General features: G+C 41.4%; 3 protein-coding genes across 17 annotated transcripts in view; 2 read left to right on the top strand and 1 right to left on the bottom strand.

Annotated features, from left to right (window-relative positions):
* The first annotated feature begins 103 nt into the window (after window positions 1-103).
* On the top strand, window positions 104-6,582 carry MITD1 (microtubule interacting and trafficking domain containing 1). Of its 2 annotated transcripts, XM_083438141.1 has the most exons (7): window positions 104-237; window positions 1,852-1,953; window positions 2,076-2,212; window positions 2,293-2,379; window positions 3,622-3,737; window positions 4,604-4,664; window positions 4,751-6,582. In XM_083438141.1, exons 1-7 carry the CDS (start codon window positions 117-119, stop codon window positions 4,844-4,846), a joined length of 720 nt encoding a protein of 239 aa, XP_083294267.1. In that variant the 5' UTR covers window positions 104-116; the 3' UTR covers window positions 4,847-6,582. The 2 variants fall into 2 exon arrangements, with proteins under 2 accessions (XP_083294267.1, XP_083294268.1); XM_083438142.1 differs by lacking the exon at window positions 2,293-2,379.
* On the bottom strand, window positions 6,523-12,013 carry LIPT1 (lipoyltransferase 1). 4 transcript variants are annotated; one of them, XR_014510451.1, is made up of 3 exons: window positions 11,276-12,013; window positions 8,774-10,113; window positions 6,523-8,036 (listed from the first exon to the last, which is right to left on the bottom strand). XR_014510451.1 is itself a non-coding variant. In XM_083438022.1 (2 exons), exon 2 carries the CDS (start codon window positions 7,802-7,804, stop codon window positions 6,689-6,691), a length of 1,116 nt encoding a protein of 371 aa, XP_083294148.1. In that variant the 5' UTR covers window positions 7,805-7,812; window positions 8,774-9,162; the 3' UTR covers window positions 6,523-6,688. The 4 variants fall into 4 exon arrangements, 2 of the variants coding, with proteins under 2 accessions (XP_083294148.1, XP_083294147.1); XR_014510452.1 differs by having other exon boundaries at window positions 8,973-10,113; XM_083438022.1 differs by lacking the exon at window positions 11,276-12,013 and having other exon boundaries at window positions 6,523-7,812; window positions 8,774-9,162.
* Window positions 12,014-12,614: 601 nt separating this feature from the next.
* TSGA10 (testis specific 10) overlaps window positions 12,615-17,215 on the top strand; it is a 37,003-nt gene continuing 32,402 nt past the window's right edge. For 7 of the 11 annotated variants that reach the window (XR_014510440.1, XM_083437729.1, XM_083437727.1 and 4 more), the window contains exon 1: window positions 12,846-13,319. Coding sequence is in view for 6 of the 11 variants with exons in the window: in XM_083437729.1 (XP_083293855.1) it covers window positions 13,260-13,319 (60 nt within the window). In the remaining 5 variants the exon portion in view is untranslated. Of the gene's footprint in view, window positions 12,755-12,845; window positions 13,320-17,215 lie in introns of those variants that run through there. The other 4 variants (XM_083437724.1, XM_083437725.1, XM_083437731.1 and 1 more) reach the window with 2 other exon arrangements.

The following is a 17,215-nucleotide window of genomic DNA, read 5'->3' as shown; positions in this document are numbered from 1 at the left end:
TTTTGCGTGGGTCGCCTTAGGGACTGGTGTCTCCCGGAGGCTTGCCCCTCTCCCCCCGTACGGCGGCGAATCGCCCTGTTAAGCAAGGAACCCGACGCCGCGCTTTCCTAGCGGCCATGGAAGACCCGGCGGTGCTGGTGCTGAAGCGGGCGGTGGAGCTGGACTCGGCTTCTCGCTTCCAGGAGTCCCTTGTTTGCTATCAGGAAGGGATTGACCTCCTGATTCGGGTCCTCAAAGGTGAGGCTTTTTTCTCCTCCCCGTCGCTCCCTGCAGGTGAATTTCCCGGTTAGGTGCCGTCTGAAGGCAGAGGAGCGCGGCAAAGTCCTGGGTGCGCTTGGAGCAAGTCCCTTGGGAACCTGTGTAACTTCTGAGGAGATGCGTATAGGATTGTGGAACCCATTATCTGTTTAAATAAAGCGAGTCATCCTGCGCTGTTTGTAAATGAGTATCTGAAGAAGTCTGCATGCACACGAAAGCTCATACCAATAACTAACTTAGTTGGTCTCTTAAGGTATTTTTTTATTTTATTTTGTTTTGTTTAGGAACACCCTGCTTACGAAATAATATGTAGATTTTTAATTTTTAAAAATACTTAACAAGTTTATATACCGCCCTATACCCGCAGGTCTTATTTCTCATTTTATTTTTCATTTATACTTTTCAAATTTATACATTTCACTAATTTTACAATCATTTTGACATTTCAAAACTTCCTTCCCCCTCTTTCTGGGTTCCTTAATTTGTTTTTAATATATTCTGCGTAGCCAATTAACTTAATTTACTCATTCATCTTCTTTACATACATACTCTTATAAAACTTAAGGTTGTTACGATAATCCTTCCAATGGTTTTATCTGTTTATAATTTATCTATAAATATTCAATAAACCATTTCTATTCTTTTATAAAAGATTTGTTATCTTGATTCCTTATTCTTCCGGTAAGTTTCACCATTTCTGCATATTCCATAAGTTTTTGTATTCATTCTTCTATACCTGCAGGTCTTAGGGCGGTTACAGGGCAGCTTTTAATGTTTAATAGGTTATTGTATTTTAATATTCTGTTGGAAGCCGCCCAGAGTGGCTGGGGAAACCCAGCCAGATGGGCAGGGTATAAAAAAATAAAAATTATTATTATTAAAATCACAATATAAAAACACAAAATACATAATCAAAATAAAAACAACCCAATAACCCCCATCCTCCCCAACACATTTTAAAATGGCATTGGATGCCAATCAGCCAAAGGCCTGGTTAAAGAGGGACAAGGAGCCACTGCCGAAAAGGTACATTCTCGTGTTGCCACCCTCCAGACCTCTTGTGAAGAAGGCACACAAAATAGGGCCTCAGATGATCTCAGGGTTTGGGTAGGTTCATCTGGAAAGAGGTGGTCCTTGAGGTATTGCGGTCCTGAGCCATTTAAGGCTTTATAGGTCAAAACCGGCACTTTGAATTGGGCCTGGTAGATTATGCTACCTTAGATGCTACAATAAGCCTTAACTGCCCAGTAAGTTTTTATGGCAAACATATCCTCCACAAAATTATATAATCCTTAAGGAAATTCAAAGATATTCGTAACCCTTTAGTCCATGGTCCTTTAGAAGGGTGAACAAGATGATCAGGGGCCTGGAAACCAAGCCTTATGAAGAACGGTTGAGGGAAATGGGTATGTTTAATCTGGGAAAGAGAAGATAATGATAGCCATCTTCAAATATCTAAAGGGCTTGTCATAAGAGTTGGGTACTGGTCATTCCCCTGTTGTGTGCATGCAGGTCTAAAATTTAAAGTGAAAGGAAGGGAGTTGATGAACTATTTTTTTCATTCTCTTTCTGCATCTTGTATTCTGTTTTCAGCAACAAAAGATCAGAAGAAAAAGGCTCATTACAGAGACAAAATAACAAGTTACATGGACAGGGCAGAAGAGATTAAGAAATATATTGAGAAAGAGAAAGAAGGTATGAAGCTGTAATGTAAGTTTCATTATTATGCCAGTGGAATTATATATTGTATTTATTTTTTTCATTCAAAGATGCCATACTGCATTTTTTTTCAAAGTGAAAAGTTTTCTTCTTTTCAGATGGAAAATACCACAAACAAATTAAAATAGAAGAAAATTCAAAAGGTTTCAGCTATGAAAATCTGTTCCAAGAATATCTTAATGAAACTGTTACAGAGGTTTGGGTTGAGGACCCTTATATTAGGCAAGTCCATCAGGTAAGACATGTTTGATTTATGCACTTAAAATGATTTCTTCTTTTCCATCTAAAAAATTAATCTTATTTACTTATTTACAGTTGTACAACTTCTTAAGATTCTGTGAAATGCTTGTTAAAGGACCATGCAAAGTGAAAACTATACATCTTCTTACTTCTCATGATGAAGTAAGTATTTTACCCTGACTGCAGTCCACTTACTTGGATTGTGTCCCAAGGAATTCAGTGATACTTGCTTCTGAGTAGATGATGATGATAATGATAATAACAGCAACAGCTAGACCACCAGCTCTCCAAACATTCTTAAATATGATATGCATAGGGTTGCAGTGTTGTTCCATATAAAATTGTACTTACTGAAGTTAAGCAGTCACTGTAATTGCCATGCCAAAAGAAAAAAAAAGGATTTGCTTTCGTCAATGAATTTTTCAGTTAACATTTTGCTAACAGTAATAATATATTCTGGATTCAGAATGGGTCTGAAATTAATATGCTATCTTTTTTCTTTCTGAGGATACCGGTCTATTTCTGACAGATATCTTCAACAACTCAGTAGTGAGGGAAACAAGATGGAAAAGATTGCTATATTTTGCACCTAAAAGTACACACTTTTTGTACTGGAGAGATTGTTTTCGGGCAAGGCTTGTGAATAGCCACTCATCAAATTTCCTGTGTTTACTTACAATAGGGAAATAAGAGGTTTTTATTAATAGAAGAGAATGTTAATTAGAAGAAAATTATGTTGTGAACCGCCCTGAGAGCTGTGGATGAAGAGCGGTATACAAATTTAAATAATAGTAATTAAATTTAGGTAATTATAGTTATAATAAAGGAAACTGCTGTATACTGAACTAGGCGATTGCTTGATACTGTCTATTGATTAGCCAGACTCTCAAATGTTTCAAGTGGTTTCTCAGCCTTCCTGGAGATGTGAAAAATTGAACCTGGGATGGTATTCATGCAAAAGATGTTGTTTACAACAGGGGGGTTCTCCTTTCAAGCCATCAGTGTGCTACAAATGACATAACTTAACTGTGTTTGGAGAGCTGGTAGTCTAGTTTTTTAAAAACGTGTAAATAATCTTTTATAGACTTCATCGCAAGTCTTAGTTTGAATCCATAGTTAGACGTGTGTGTAGGTGGGGCTTGGTTTGGTGTGTGGTGTTTTCATCTTTTGTCCTATGACATCTAGCCTCTTAACTTTTACTTATTCCATCTACCAAACACACACATTCCATTTCGTAAGATACCTTGGCAGGAATTATGTTTAACATTAAATTTGAGTATCTGCATTGGTAAAAGTGAAAATATTGAAGGGGCTTATTCATTCTGAGAAATACGACCAATATGAATTTACAGTATGTCGGCCATTATCTTTATTTGATTTTTTAAAGCAAACAAATCTTTACAGGGCAATGAAAAGAGTCAACAGATGACTATCCTAGAAGAGATACAACAATCCCTGAAAGATTTTGGCGTTACTCTGGATGTATCATATTCTCCGTCAATACACGATCGAGAAATTAGGTTGGTGACATGTGAATAAAATGTTCCACATTGATTGTCTAAGATACAGGTGGTGATAATCAACTAAATCATAATGATAGTATATCCATTGAAATCAATTGATAACATTTATTCCAGCAGCTCAACCCTGAGAATGACTAACACTGGCTATCACCCATATAATTGATTACTAAGACTGTTACCCTAATTCCACTTGCCTGGAAGTAAGCCCCACTGAATCCAGTGGGGTTTACATTTGAGTAAACATGGTTGGAATTCCAGCCTAAGTTTATCTTCAAACCTTAGAGTTGTCAGTTCAGGTTCTGGAAACTTGTTAACTTTTAAGAGTAATTAGCAGTGGTGTCTCCTGCCAACTGTTCAAATTGCCACTTGTCCCCCTGCCTGCCTGCTGTTGAACAAAAATGACTACAGCAAGTCAAATGATGGGAAGAGCAGTCAAAAGATTTACATGTACACCCATGGTTAATATATATTTAACAGGCAACTGTTCGTTTCAACTTTGCATGCCATGGAGAGGCAAAGATGGCCTACTTCATATGTTCTCCACCCCCCCACCCCCCATAGGCTTCTGTTGGACTGTCTGTGAAATGGTATTTGTATGTGAAAGGGCTGACACTTGCATCACTCCTCCATGTTGCAAATTAAGAGCATGCCCTGCTATGAACATTGTTGTTAACTCAATTGGAACTTGAAAGTTGCAGAGATTGAAATTGCCAACTATCATCTGTTCTTTGCTCATTGTGCTCCCTGAGCTTTTTACATATTAAGAGTGCAGTGAAATTATTTTCTTTCTCTTATTAACCTTACATATGTCTAGTTTCTATATTTTTGAGGAAGCACTTCTCTTTTTTGCATTTAACACACAGATTCAACAATGGATGGATGATTAAAATTGGAAGAGGCCTTGATTATTTTAAGAAACCACAGGTGGGAACCGAATACAAAAATATAATTTTTAAAATAAATTTGAATTGCTGAATGGCTTAATTGGTAGAATAATTTGTTTTCCACAGGGTCGTTTTTGCCTTGGATACTGCGATTTTGATTTGAGACCATGTCATGAAACTACAGTAGACATCTTTCACACTAAACATACAAAGAAAACATGACCCTAAGTTCCCAAACCAACCAGCCTCACTGGTGTGTTTGTTTTTTTGAGCAAGAGCTACTTTATTCCACCACATCCACTATGCATTTTTGTAAAGTAAACTGATTCTATTTTTTTTTTTAATCTGCACATCAGCCTGATAGCTTATCTGAACAAAATGACATGTTTACCCCAGAGTAATGAACTGTCAGTGAAGATCACAATTCTGATTTGCTTCCTTGTGCTGGGCTATCAGATTTGCTTCCCATACCATGTGGAAGGATCCTCTAAAAAAGCCTCTGAAGTAAAACATTTGACTACTGCATTTGTCTCTTAACAGCTACAATTCAGAAAAACCTGATTGGTGCACAAGAAAGAATTGTGCATATAGCTGGAAGATTTATAGAAGTTTTCACTACAGCCATTTGCACTGCATATAGATTTAAATTTTAAAGTGAGAAGTTGGTTGCTTCTTCACCATGTGGTAGAAGTGTCAAAGAAACCCTCTGACAGCATTTTCCTCTTATTTTCACTGGGCTGGATTCAGACTAAATTAGTTTTCCTTTAGTCCCATACATAGCCATAGGACAAGTTAATCATGACTAACTTAAACTTGGCTAATTTCAGTTAAACTAAAGATGTAACTAGCTTAGTCTGAATACACCCCATATTAACCTCAGGGACCACTCACAAGTTAAACAGGGATGCTGATGGTTCCCAAGCTGTATTTCAAGAATCACTGAACTAAGCAAGTAGCAAAAATCTTCCAAACTCAGATATTATAGGCATCTTAATTGTGTGAAAAAGCAGCTAACTTCCTTAGGGATCAAAACTGGTAATATGCTACAGCTATGTATAATAAAGCTGTCCACTTAATATGCTCAAGGAATTTGGAACCGTACAGGGAGCTTTTGCCTTATATGCCAATTTACTGAAGAAACAGAATTCGGGGGGGGGGGGCGGAGTTATGCAGCTTCTGTCACAATAACAGGCTGATGTCACCACGCAACAATGGAGTTTCCCGCATTAGGGGAACCCCACACTGGCATAATACGTTTTTATCTTTCACTATGGATTACTTTTGAGGAGAGGCAGAACTCTTGTAAAGGAAAGCAGCCCAGACAGACACAGGCTTCGACATTCTAGAATCAGCACAGCAAGACTGAGCACTATGCCAACCTGTCAACAATGGGAGAAGGCAAGAACATTCCTGTGAACCTCCATTAAATGGTGGCCTCTTGGTTAATCCCTATGTTCTAGGTCTCTCTTTTAAAGCCACCTCCTAATAAACGGCTAAGAAGTAATTGGGCACCAAAGTCTTAAATACATTTACATTGGCAATTGACTTAAGTAGAAGTTGCTTTCAAGTAAATGGGCTTAGGCTCTCAAGCTAACAATGCCTAGCATGACTCCTATATTTCACGCATGCCATGTCTTACTAGAACTGGGAATTCAGAAGGCATAAATTGACCTTAAAATTCTTGTCTTGAATGTCTAGGTACATGTTTTTAACGCTATACTATGCTATGTTTCCTTCTACCAGTATTTTTATTTTGTTTTATACTGTTTGCAAGCCGTTGTGTGATCCATTTGGGCAAGTCTGTAGGATGCTAACTTTAAGAAATAAATATGTAAATTTTAAAAGAGAAGACTTCTAAGGACTGGTGATAACCATTTTAAAAAACAAAACTGACTTGATTAACAAGTTTGTATTTTTTTATTTTCTTTATGTTTTAATAAAAAGTGAATTTGTTTACATTCAGCAGCCTATTACTTCACTATTAAATCTCACGTTCAGCCAAGTCCTTAAAACCCTCTGCTAGAAGAAGACTGTATTGATAAAGGATTGATTATCAGGAATCAACTACATTAGAGATACTATATTCTCACACAAGAGATTCCACTTGCCGTGTATCTTATAATCTGTGCATGTTCTCATCAAAGCAGCTGCTACTGCAGTGGTTTCCTTTGGACAGAATTTGCTGCCAATAAGATGGTTTTTCAGTTCATCACACATGATTGGTGGCAACCAGAAAGGAGGCACATCAATGTTGCAAGTTTCAATCTTTCCATTTTTTACATCCACATTTATCTTCATTTCAAGGCAAGATTGTTCATCAACTATATTAAAGGATGTGCTAATACTGAACTTTGGTGTTTTGCCATATAGCCAATCCCAGGATTGCAGTTCTTTTGCTTTGTTATTAATTCCAGGGAATTCTGTTTCATCAGCTGGATTTATTTCAACAATATGGTTATCAATTTGGTGGTATGCAGCATATTCTTCTGCAATGGCATCAATGAGCATCTCACAAGTTAAAGTAGGCTCTTCTTCAAAGAGATTTTTCACTAAGGCAGGTACACTTGGCGTGGCATTGCTTTTAATCCCATTGTAAGGACTTTTGAGCACAGTTGATAAAATAAATTTATCAGCACTGCAGAGCAAGGTGCAGTGGTGATAAGCAGCAGTCCTTCCTAATTTTGCAGCCGTTCCTGAGATTTTAAAAATTCCATTTAACAAGAGGTCGTATCTCTCTGTAGCCTCCACATCTAATTGGGGCCGCAGGGCTTTCAATGCTCCAACCACTAGTTTTAAATTTTCCATTCTTTTGTACATCTTCCTATTTGTAAAGAAAGTGAGATTGATGTTGCCAGGGTCATGGTAAACTGTTCCTCCCCCACTTTTTCTTCTAGCTAGTTTTATACCATTCTGTCTCATGAATCTGAGGTTACATTCCTGCCAAGGATTCTGATGTCTACCAATCACTACAGTAGAAGAATTTCTCCAAAGGAAAAGAATGTTTCTGTTTTCAAAATTCATATTATCATGGATCCAATCTTCTAAAGCTAAATTCTGATAAACATCCTGGGAAACAGACTGCAGGATCAGTCCTCTCGTTGCACATTTGAAGCCAGCAGCTGGAACTTTGAGGACACAGTGTAACTGGAAGCATTTCCTCAGAGATGACCGGATTATCATGTTTTAGTCTAACAAAACAATCAAAACAGCATAGGGTGATACACGTTTTGCACAGTCCATTTCAAAACCCTTTCAAAATGTCTGTGTTTCATTGGAAAATCTTTTAAAACAATTCTGTTGAATCAGATTTTTTAAAAGACTTATTTCTCCTTTCTGACAAGTAGATAATAGAGTATTATATGACTGAATAATATGCAGAAATTGCCTATTCCAGTTGTGTTTTATCGACCGCCTAAGGAAAAAACACAGAATTCATTGTTTACCCTCAAATAGCTCATATGAGAGGCTATAAAAGATTTGCTAGGGTAATTTGTGGCTTTACGTTAATCATTTTAATCCTTTGAAATACCAAAAAGGGATTATTAGTTATTAGGCCTTAAGCTACAAAGGAAACAATACATTTCCTCCCACTCTCATTAATTTCACAACCCAGCAATATATGCCAAACGTGAAGGTCTCAGGGCTGGCGGAAAGCGGATTTTCAGCACTCAACTTTTGATATACCACAGGTTTCCACTCCCTGTATTGGGATAGCACCAAGAATAAAGCGTGCGTGGCAAACGTTTTCAATTTTGCGCTGCACCACAACCACCCTGGGCAAATTGCAGCAGTTGCTTCTGTGCTCAGAGACTATATTTTTGCAGGTTCTGATGGAGACCAAGGCCAGGCTGTGCACCCGAATAAGCTTTGTTCCATGCTGGCAGGCCTGGCAATGGAGATAGAAAAGGCACATTCCGCGACCCACCCGCCCGAATTAAACTGAATGCAACCTTGCTAGGACAAAAAAGCAAACCCCCGTCGGGCTACATGGGGCTCTGCGTATGGGACTGCCGCCCAAAGGCACCGGATCCTCTCAAGGACACCTTGCCCAGCTCCCGCGGGGCGCCATCACGAAGATGGGAAGAGCATGGCAAGAGAAGCCCCTTCCAGCTTCTCCCAGCGCGCCCCGATACCCGTCGCCCTACTTACTGGGGATCAGCTCCCTTTGCCCACGCGGGAAGCGCGTTGAGTAGCCAGGCGGTGGCCATAGATCTAGAAATCAGGAGCAACGCGCGCAGATCTACATAGATCCAAGAAATAGTGAAGAGTCGCACACTGTCTGGATTGGGTTGCTCCCCTTCAAAAAATGCGCGTCTGTTTCTAAAGGAACTTTCGCCACAGCTGGTACCTTTGGGCGGACACTCTGCTGCGCAACAGCTACTCCGAAGTCCTTGATTTCGCCATTTGTTTTCCATTGAGCAACACACATCCTTGTCAGAAGGTCCCGGAAGTTGCCTATACAGCACAGGATTAGAGAAACTATGGTTTTTGTCCAAATGTAGTCGCACAAAATTCCTTCCGGGTGCGCACAATAGAACCCGCCCGTGAGTTCCTATCAGGAGTGCTTACCGGCAAAAAAGTGGCATATTTCAAACAGTGAAAATCCGGACAGAAAAGTTGCTTTTGGCACAGTGGTTGAGCTTTTTACTTTTTTGTCCAATATTGCAAATCGCAACAAAGCTGTTTTGGAGCTAATTTTATGGAGGGACTGCCGACACGGGCTGCCACACGTCCGTACTTTCCCGGACATTTAGATGCATTCCGATCGGACACTGCTACAGAATGCAGTACTGTACTGTATTGCTTTCCGACCACTGTTGTTCGCTCCCTTGCAGCTGTTTCCATGGCAGTTAACGGCATTTTTCTTATTAGCGGGCAGAGGGGCGGGAGTAGATGCTGTGGAAGAGCATGGGAAGATCACGGATATTTGCAGAGAAAGGCTGTCATTCGCATCGGCACTGTAATGGTTTTGCCATTCTCTGTTGCCCTGAAGCAGGCAAACCAGCCCGACAACATGAGAATCCGTATCCAAAGATTTGGCTCTTAAGCTCTGCTTTTGTTTATTTTTTTTTCTGAATATAAAATAGCAAAGTCTTATACCATAAATATAAATTGGCAAAAGCATTTTAACAAATGTCATTGAACATCCGTTATTTCCAAACCATCATTTTCTTTAACAAACTTTTGAGAACCGACGACATTATTAGAGCTAGCTTCTGAGGGAGTGCCTACATTATTTTGTATCCCTTCTGGTATATTTTTTCCTGTGTTTTGGAAAAAGCCAGTCATAGGTCCTAAACTGATTTCCTCAGTGTTTTGAAATAAATGGTCATTTGTGCTTGGAGTTCCAATATTTGTGTCCTTCTGTATTATAGATACTGGTGTCTTCGTTTTACCACAACAGTTCCCCATGGTGTAGTTACTATGCAGATATCAGAAACAATGCAAAGTTGGTGATGGTGGTCATCAGGGAGACTGCTGCATAAACCCTATGCAAAAAACCCCAACAAAATACTATTAGAATAACTGAAGAAATTCCATTAACTAACGTGTGATTCTACAACTATGCATTTTGCTTCTGGAAGTAATATTAAGATGCAGGAAATTTAAAATTCATTCTATTTAAATGAACAAACACAAAGAATATGGCCCCTAATACACACACAAAAAACACCACTGGTGGGAGGGCGTTCCACAGGGCGGGTGCCACTACTGAAAAGGCCCTCTGCCTGGTTCCCTGTAACCTCGCTTCTCACATTGAGGGAACTGCCAGAAGGCCCTTGGTGCTGGACCTCAGTGTCCGGGTAGAACGATGGGGGTGGAGACACTCCTTCAGATATACTGGACGGAGGCCATTTAGGGCTTTAAAGGTCAGCACCAACACTTTGAATTGTGCTTGGAAACGTACTGGGAGCCAATGTAGGTCTTTCAAGACCGGTGTTATGTGGTCTTGGCGGCCGCTCGCAGTCACCATCTAGCTGCCACATATATATAAATAAATACTACTATTCATATACTATAATATCCAGCAACTCAGTTAATTGTGTTCACTGAAAGAAGGCATCAGTTTATCACTTTGTTAGTATCATTTTAATTATTTGCTTAGATGACCACTTTGTTTCCACATTCTATAGCACAACTATAGACTATCCTTATTTCTGTCATGAAAGGAGCCAGTTATCACGTTCTTGTTAACCCCCCCCCCCAGTTATATCACTCTTTGTGAAGCGCTTCTTTAAGGAGGATAATTTTATTCTGCTGCATTTCCCCTCAATTAATCTGATACCTTTTATCTACAAAGCATGTTGCTATTCTCCTATATGTTTCTAGAATCTGTTAGCTGCTCTACAGATGAAAACCAACTTTTGATTATCTGAATCCATGTATAAAACATGTTGTTTAGTATATATTTGATATCAGTTCACCTATCAGCCTGTAAGATACTATGTCTATAAAATGTTACTTAATTTATAAAAATATTTAAAAGTACAAAACTATGTCCACAGTATTGCTGTTTAATGCCTTGAAATTACACATTACTGTGCAATGTGACATGAAATCCAGCCTCTATTTGTGAGGTAAATGCCACAGAGCACCTCAGTTTTTTATTGTATCTGAGAGCAGTAAGAGCAAACTGTAATTGCTACTAACCTGTCAGAGATAAGCATCAAGAATGCAAGATAACTTGGGGGCTTTATGGAAACAGAGTTAATCTATTTTCTCCATTATTTCATGAGCAGATTGCTGGTACTCGAAGCCAATCCCCAATGAGCATGTTCTCTCTAAACTGAGTTATATGTTTATATGAGATACTTTGTGTTGACTAGCAGCAAGGAGAGTCTCCTGGATACAAATTCCCTCTGCTAAAACCTACAGGATGTGGAAAGGCATGAAGCATATTTCTCATCTTCCTTCAGCCAACTGTTTTGCAGAACCCAAGAAGGAACTTTAATGATTTTAAAGTGCTTATTATTTACCAGTAAGTGGGATCCACAACAAAATGTTGCAGGATGGAATTCTCCTCTACAGCTGTCCATCTAATTGGGCGTGCCTTCTTCCAGAACTCTGCTGCCCCTTCCCCTCAGTTTTCCTGTTTCCATCCACCTGCCAATATGCTGAGCATGATAGTAAGTCCTCATTAGGCTCAGGGGAGGGGTTGCCACCCTTAAGCTTTTTCTTTTCTTAAAAGTTGTTCTTTTTATGTGTATTTGCAAACCTGTTGGTTACCTAAAGTGTGCTAATACCTCCCTCTTGTTTGTGAGTGGTGCTGTTTTGGCTGCATCAAGAGAGTGGCACTTGGATAAATGAGTCTACTGTTAAGAAAGTCACCTGAACCAGTGGCGTAGCGTGGCTTGTCAGCACCCGAGGCAAGGCAAGTAATTTGCGCCCCCTAACTGTGGATTTTAGCACTCGAGCAGAGAGCTGCGAGTGCGAGTGCGCCCCCCCCAGATGTTGCACCCGGCCCCCCTGCACCCCCCACGCTACGCCACTGACCTGAACGAAATGTTGCAGTGCTGTATTGGCTGAAAAAACAAAAGTTATAATCATAGAGAAGACTCCCTATTCCAACCCAAGTCTTAATTCACGTGCACCCAAAAGTGCACCCAAGTTTGCTTTTACAGTACCTTCCTCTTTGTGCATAGGTGCTGCCATTTTGGTTACATTATGACAGGCACACAGGCAGCCCTAAAGTTCAGAGATAACATATAAACTGATAGTGGCATCTTTGGAAGCCACCCTAAATCTTGCGCTGTCTCTGCGTGTCCTTAATTTCCCTGAAATAATAATTAAAAAAAGAAATACTAAGGGCTAAAGAAAAAATAATAGCAGACATAGGGCACCAGGGCTCGTGCGACATCCCTGCGAGCCCTAGTGACAGTGCCCAAGAACCTGTCCCCCCACCCCACCTACGCCCCCGCGATAGAACTGTAGGCGCCTCACGCCCTTCCTTCCAACAAGGCGGTCCTCCGCCCCCCCCCGCCTCCCGGCGCCCGCGCGAACGCCGCGCGGCGTTTGGGGCGCGAGCAGCGGTTGACGCGGCCGGACGGAGTGCGCCGCGCGCGGGGGCGCCAGATGAAGGGGGCGGGGTCAACAAGAGGAGCGCGCCCCTTGCCCGGTTTTGTCTAACAGGTAGCGAGAGAGCCGGAGGGGAGGGGGGAGCGTCGCGGCGCCGTTGCCAAGGAGACGCCGCGAGGGGCCAGGGAGGGACGTTCATTGTGCCAAGCGGGTGGGGGAGTTAACAAGCGCTCAGGGCGTCCTGAGGAGAATAATCAGAGGGGGTCTTGAGAGAGACGCGGACATTAATTCCCCACCCCCACCCCGGCAATTATTAGTTATTTTTTTGCTGTGGGGGCGAGCATGACAGCTGCCTGGCTGTCACCCCCTCTTCCTCACTAGGTGAACCCGCCCGTCACGCGCCCCACGCCGCGCGACCGTTGAGGTGAAGCAGGAGGCGGGGGATTGTTGCCTCCGAGGCGTCGCCGCTTACGCTGGCCGCTCATTGGTCCGCCGGGATTGAGAGGGAAAAGGAGGCGAAGGAGCGGGCGAGGCTGAGGAAGCTGAGTGGAGGAGCGACCGAGTGAGAGAGAGAGAGTGGGGGGAAAGGCAGGAATATTAGCTTAGTTTAGCTGCCGTCATGAGCTCTAGGAAATACCCCGGGCCCGGGCGCAGGAGGAGAAGAGAAATTCTTTCCAAGGTACAGAGAGCGTACATGGTACATGGGCTTAGCCGGGGGGGGGGGGGGAGAGAAAGGCAGCTGCTCCCCCCCCAAAAAATAACATTTTTTTTTTAAAAAAGTAGAAATTGTAGAAAGATTTTGATAGATTTTTCTCAGCGCTTTGGGGCGTGGGGTCAAAAGAAAGTAATTTAAAAACCGGCCTCTGTCGGTTAGAGAGCATGGCGCTGATCATGCCAAAGTTTCATGGGTTCGATCCCTGTATGGGACTGGGCAGCTGCCTGTTCCTGCATTGCAGGTGGGTGGACCCTCAGAGGGACCCTTCCAACTCTGCAACTCCCATAATCATACCATACATTTCATTATGGAACCTGCTAGGCAGAGCCGAACGGATGATGAGGGCAGGTGGGTTGTCCTGCCCCAACGCCAACATAAATCATGGCTACGCCCATGGCCACCAAAGAAATAGGAAGACACCCCAGTTGCATGCCAGGCAGGCTGCAGAGAAATGAGGTTTTATGTAGGTGCGCTCACGGCGGCTAAGTCTGAGCAGTTGTGTTTGCTTGAAGGAGGTGGTGGTGTCTTTTACTTGTAAGCATGGGTAGCTGCAATCCTGAAAAACCCACACTGTGGAATAGATGGGTTTTCAGCTGTCCACTGCACACCCGCAAAAAAGGTTGCAGAGTAGAATGAAAGAAAATCCAGTATGTCCCTAGTATTATCTATGGGAAATACATCAGCCATTTCCTCTCCTACCCTTAGGGTTATTTCTAAAGTTATATTTTAAATATATAAAATAAAAGTTTAAGAAGTTTCTGGTGTAGCAGCTACCCCTGAGTGTGCCTAGCCGTTAAGTCCCCAACCAAAACAAACTCTACTGTCATGGCGACCGATAGCCTTACATGGTGTCAAGTAGGCATGGCTTGACACCTCCAGATGCCTTTTTGCTTTTGCACAGAATTAATCCAGAGTCAGTTTCATTCAGCAAACCTACTAAGCACGTAACTGTGATCGCAAATACAAGGGGGAGAATTCCAGTTTATTTTAGAAAGCAGATTCTTCCTTCTCTTAACACTAAATCATCTAGCTCAGTAAACATATAATCATGGAGAGCATATATAAGTGATAGATGTTTATCTGGTATTTTTAAAATATTCCTTTAAACACAAAATTTACTGAAATTCTAGCATTGCTTTTTCAAAGTCATTATCAGACTTTTATGTTTTACTAGAAAAATCAGTGTGAATAAGCTTTGAGTTCTGTGATTTTGTTTTAAAGGTGTGTGTTAATATAAAAAGGGGAGTGTATGAGATTGGGATTCAGCACTATTTGCTGAGGCTTTCCGGAGTATGATTGCCTGCGTTTGTGTGTCATAATATCCTCCACATGACAGCCCTTTAGATTTGATAGTCATCTTCAAATATCTAAAGTGCTATCAGAGGATGGATCAAACTTGTTTTCTCCTGCTCTGGAGGCTAGGACCTGAACCAATGAATTCAGGTTACAAGAAGAGATTCCAACTAAACATCAGGAAGAACTTCCAGGCAGTAAGAGCTCTTCAACAGTGGAATGGACTCCCTTAGGAGGTTGTGAACTCTCCTTCATTGGAGGTTTTTAAGGAGAGGTTGGATGACCATCAGTCATGTATGATCTAGTTGAGATTCCAGCATTGCAGGGGGTTAGACTAGATGGGGACCCTTTCAGCTCTACCTATGATTCTATATAGGATTCTATATAAGGCTTCCCTGCTACTGAAAATGTTGGTGCTTGCTATTATTGTAGCACAAATAGATTAAAAATAAAAACCTTGTGAACATTGGCATGGCGGGGGGGGGGGCTGCTGCCTCCCAATCAAGTAAATAAATAAAATTACTTAACTAAAAATAAAATTGTAGAAGGATTTTGACAGATTTTCTGAGCATTTGTGGTCAAAAGGAAGTAATTTAAAACAACAGGTGTTGAGACATTTTATCAGTGGCGTAGCGTGGGTTGTCAGCACCCGGGGCAAGGCAAGTAATTTGCGCCCCCTAACCCTTGGATTTGCACCCCCTAACCCTAACACCCAGATGTTGCGCCCGGTGCGGCCGGCCCCCCCTGCACCCCCCACGCTACGCTACTGCATTTTATTCTGAATCTGTTAGACAGAGTCATATGGAGAATAATGACAGGTGGGTGTCCTGCCTCTATTAACATGAATCTGAGCTACACCCATGCTTGTGAACTGTTATAGAAGTAGGACTAAGCTCAACATTTAAGATGGCCCTAGTTATTAATTCCCAGTGTACACATTGGGGAGATTAATTCAGTGGTACTTACTTCCCAGTAAACATAGGATTTGGTTGCCTAGGCATTACCCTAACAAGGGATGTGGGTGGTGCTGTGGTATAAACCACTGAGCCTCTGGGGCTTGCTGATCAGAAGGTCGGCGGTTCGAATCCCCACAACGGGGTGAGCTCCCGTTGCTCCACTAATGCAAGCAGAAGCAGTATAGTCATGCTGACCGTGTGACCGGAAAGCTGTCTGTGGACAAACGCCAGCTCCCTCGGCCTTTGAGTGAGATGAGCACCACAACCCCATTGTCGCCTTTGACTGGACTTAACCATCCAGGGGTCCTTTACAGTTACCTTTTACCTAACAAGTCTTTTTAAAAAATGTAATCTGCTATTAATAAATAATAAGTCACTTACCAGACAATTTACAATATTTTTATCCACGTTTATCCAAGCTTTTCAAAAGCTATAGAATACTTTTTCTGTTGTATAGTGCAGTCATAAGCACATGTACTAGGGACTTATGCCCCATCAAGGAAGAGATCAGTAATCTCAGATCTTAACATGATATATTGTGGTAATTCATCTAATTAATGTCTAATTAATGCTACTTATAATTTATCATAAAACATATCTTTATAGATTGAAGTATTTTATGTATTATGAATAATGTCATCTTTAGGCACAGAGGAAATAAAAGCAGATATAATGGCAAAAATACTATGGACACTTACATGGGAGTATCACAGATTCATAGGGCTGGAGGAGGCTTTATAGGCTATCTAGTCTATCCCCCTGCTTGATGCAGGAAATCCAGAGCTGCTTCATCCTGGAAATATGGTTGTCCAGCCTCTGCTTGATGACCTCCAGCAAGAAACAGCCAACCACCCCTGTAGGTAATTGGTTGCTATTACCATCACAAATTTTCTCCTAGAAATCTTGTCTCAAATCTCATATACGGTAAGCAACATGCATATGCCTAATTAATGTAGAAAGGGGTTAACACCATAGCACACGCATCCGCAAACTCAGTCCTTCAGCTGTTTTGGGACTACAGTTCCCATCATCCCTGACCACTGGTCCTGTTAGCTAGGGATGGTGTATGGAAAATTCTGGCTGATGTATGGAAAAGCACATGTACCTAACCTTTGAAGAGTTTGTAAGTAAACCAGTTTTTAACTTACCAAATGTGTGGTGTTTTCCTTTGCTGGGAGAAGAGGGAAATATTGAAATGCACTTGGAAGGACATATTTTAAGGGTATGACAGCCTATATAGTTCCATGCTTCACTTTGCTTCATATTTTGTGGCTTTAAATCTCCTTGCATTGTCTCACAAAGAGTAGTTGCTCCAGACTTGGATCTTGGCATCCAGGATTTGCACCAACAAATTTAACTTAAGCCTTTTAGATCTAGTCCTAATCTCTGGGACAAAAGAAAACAGGGTGCTCCAGACTTGGGTGATTTATTAGCACCCAATTATTGCTATACTGCTGTAGCTTGTAAATGGAATAGCAACTCTGTTTCCAGACTTCAGGAATCAAAATGACATTCTGTAGCCAGATGGCCAGTCCCCTTTCACCCAGTCCTAGATGTTAGGGGTGGGGATATTATATTGGACCATATGAGTGGAAAGTTTTAAATAATTCC

Source organism: Podarcis tiliguerta, assembly GCF_965153285.1.
Source record: "Podarcis tiliguerta genome assembly, chromosome: 4".
In the NCBI taxonomy this organism is placed as follows: Eukaryota; Metazoa; Chordata; class Lepidosauria; order Squamata; family Lacertidae; genus Podarcis; species Podarcis tiliguerta.
The sequence above is the reverse complement of the archived record's forward strand: the minus strand, read 5'-3'. Positions and strand labels throughout refer to the sequence as shown.

What these genes read in the sequence shown, in the direction of transcription:
- LIPT1 (XM_083438022.1), bottom strand. Translation starts at nt 7,804, where the DNA reads ATGATAATCCGGTCATCTCTGAGGAAATGCTTCCAGTTACACTGTGTC.
- MITD1 (XM_083438141.1), top strand. Translation starts at nt 117, where the DNA reads ATGGAAGACCCGGCGGTGCTGGTGCTGAAGCGGGCGGTGGAGCTGGAC. An exon ending in TATTGAGAAAGAGAAAGAAG is followed by an intron (nt 1,954 to 2,075) that starts GTATGAAGCTGT and finishes TCTTCTTTTCAG; the next exon opens with ATGGAAAATACCACAAACAA. An exon ending in ATATTAGGCAAGTCCATCAG is followed by an intron (nt 2,213 to 2,292) that starts GTAAGACATGTT and finishes ACTTATTTACAG; the next exon opens with TTGTACAACTTCTTAAGATT.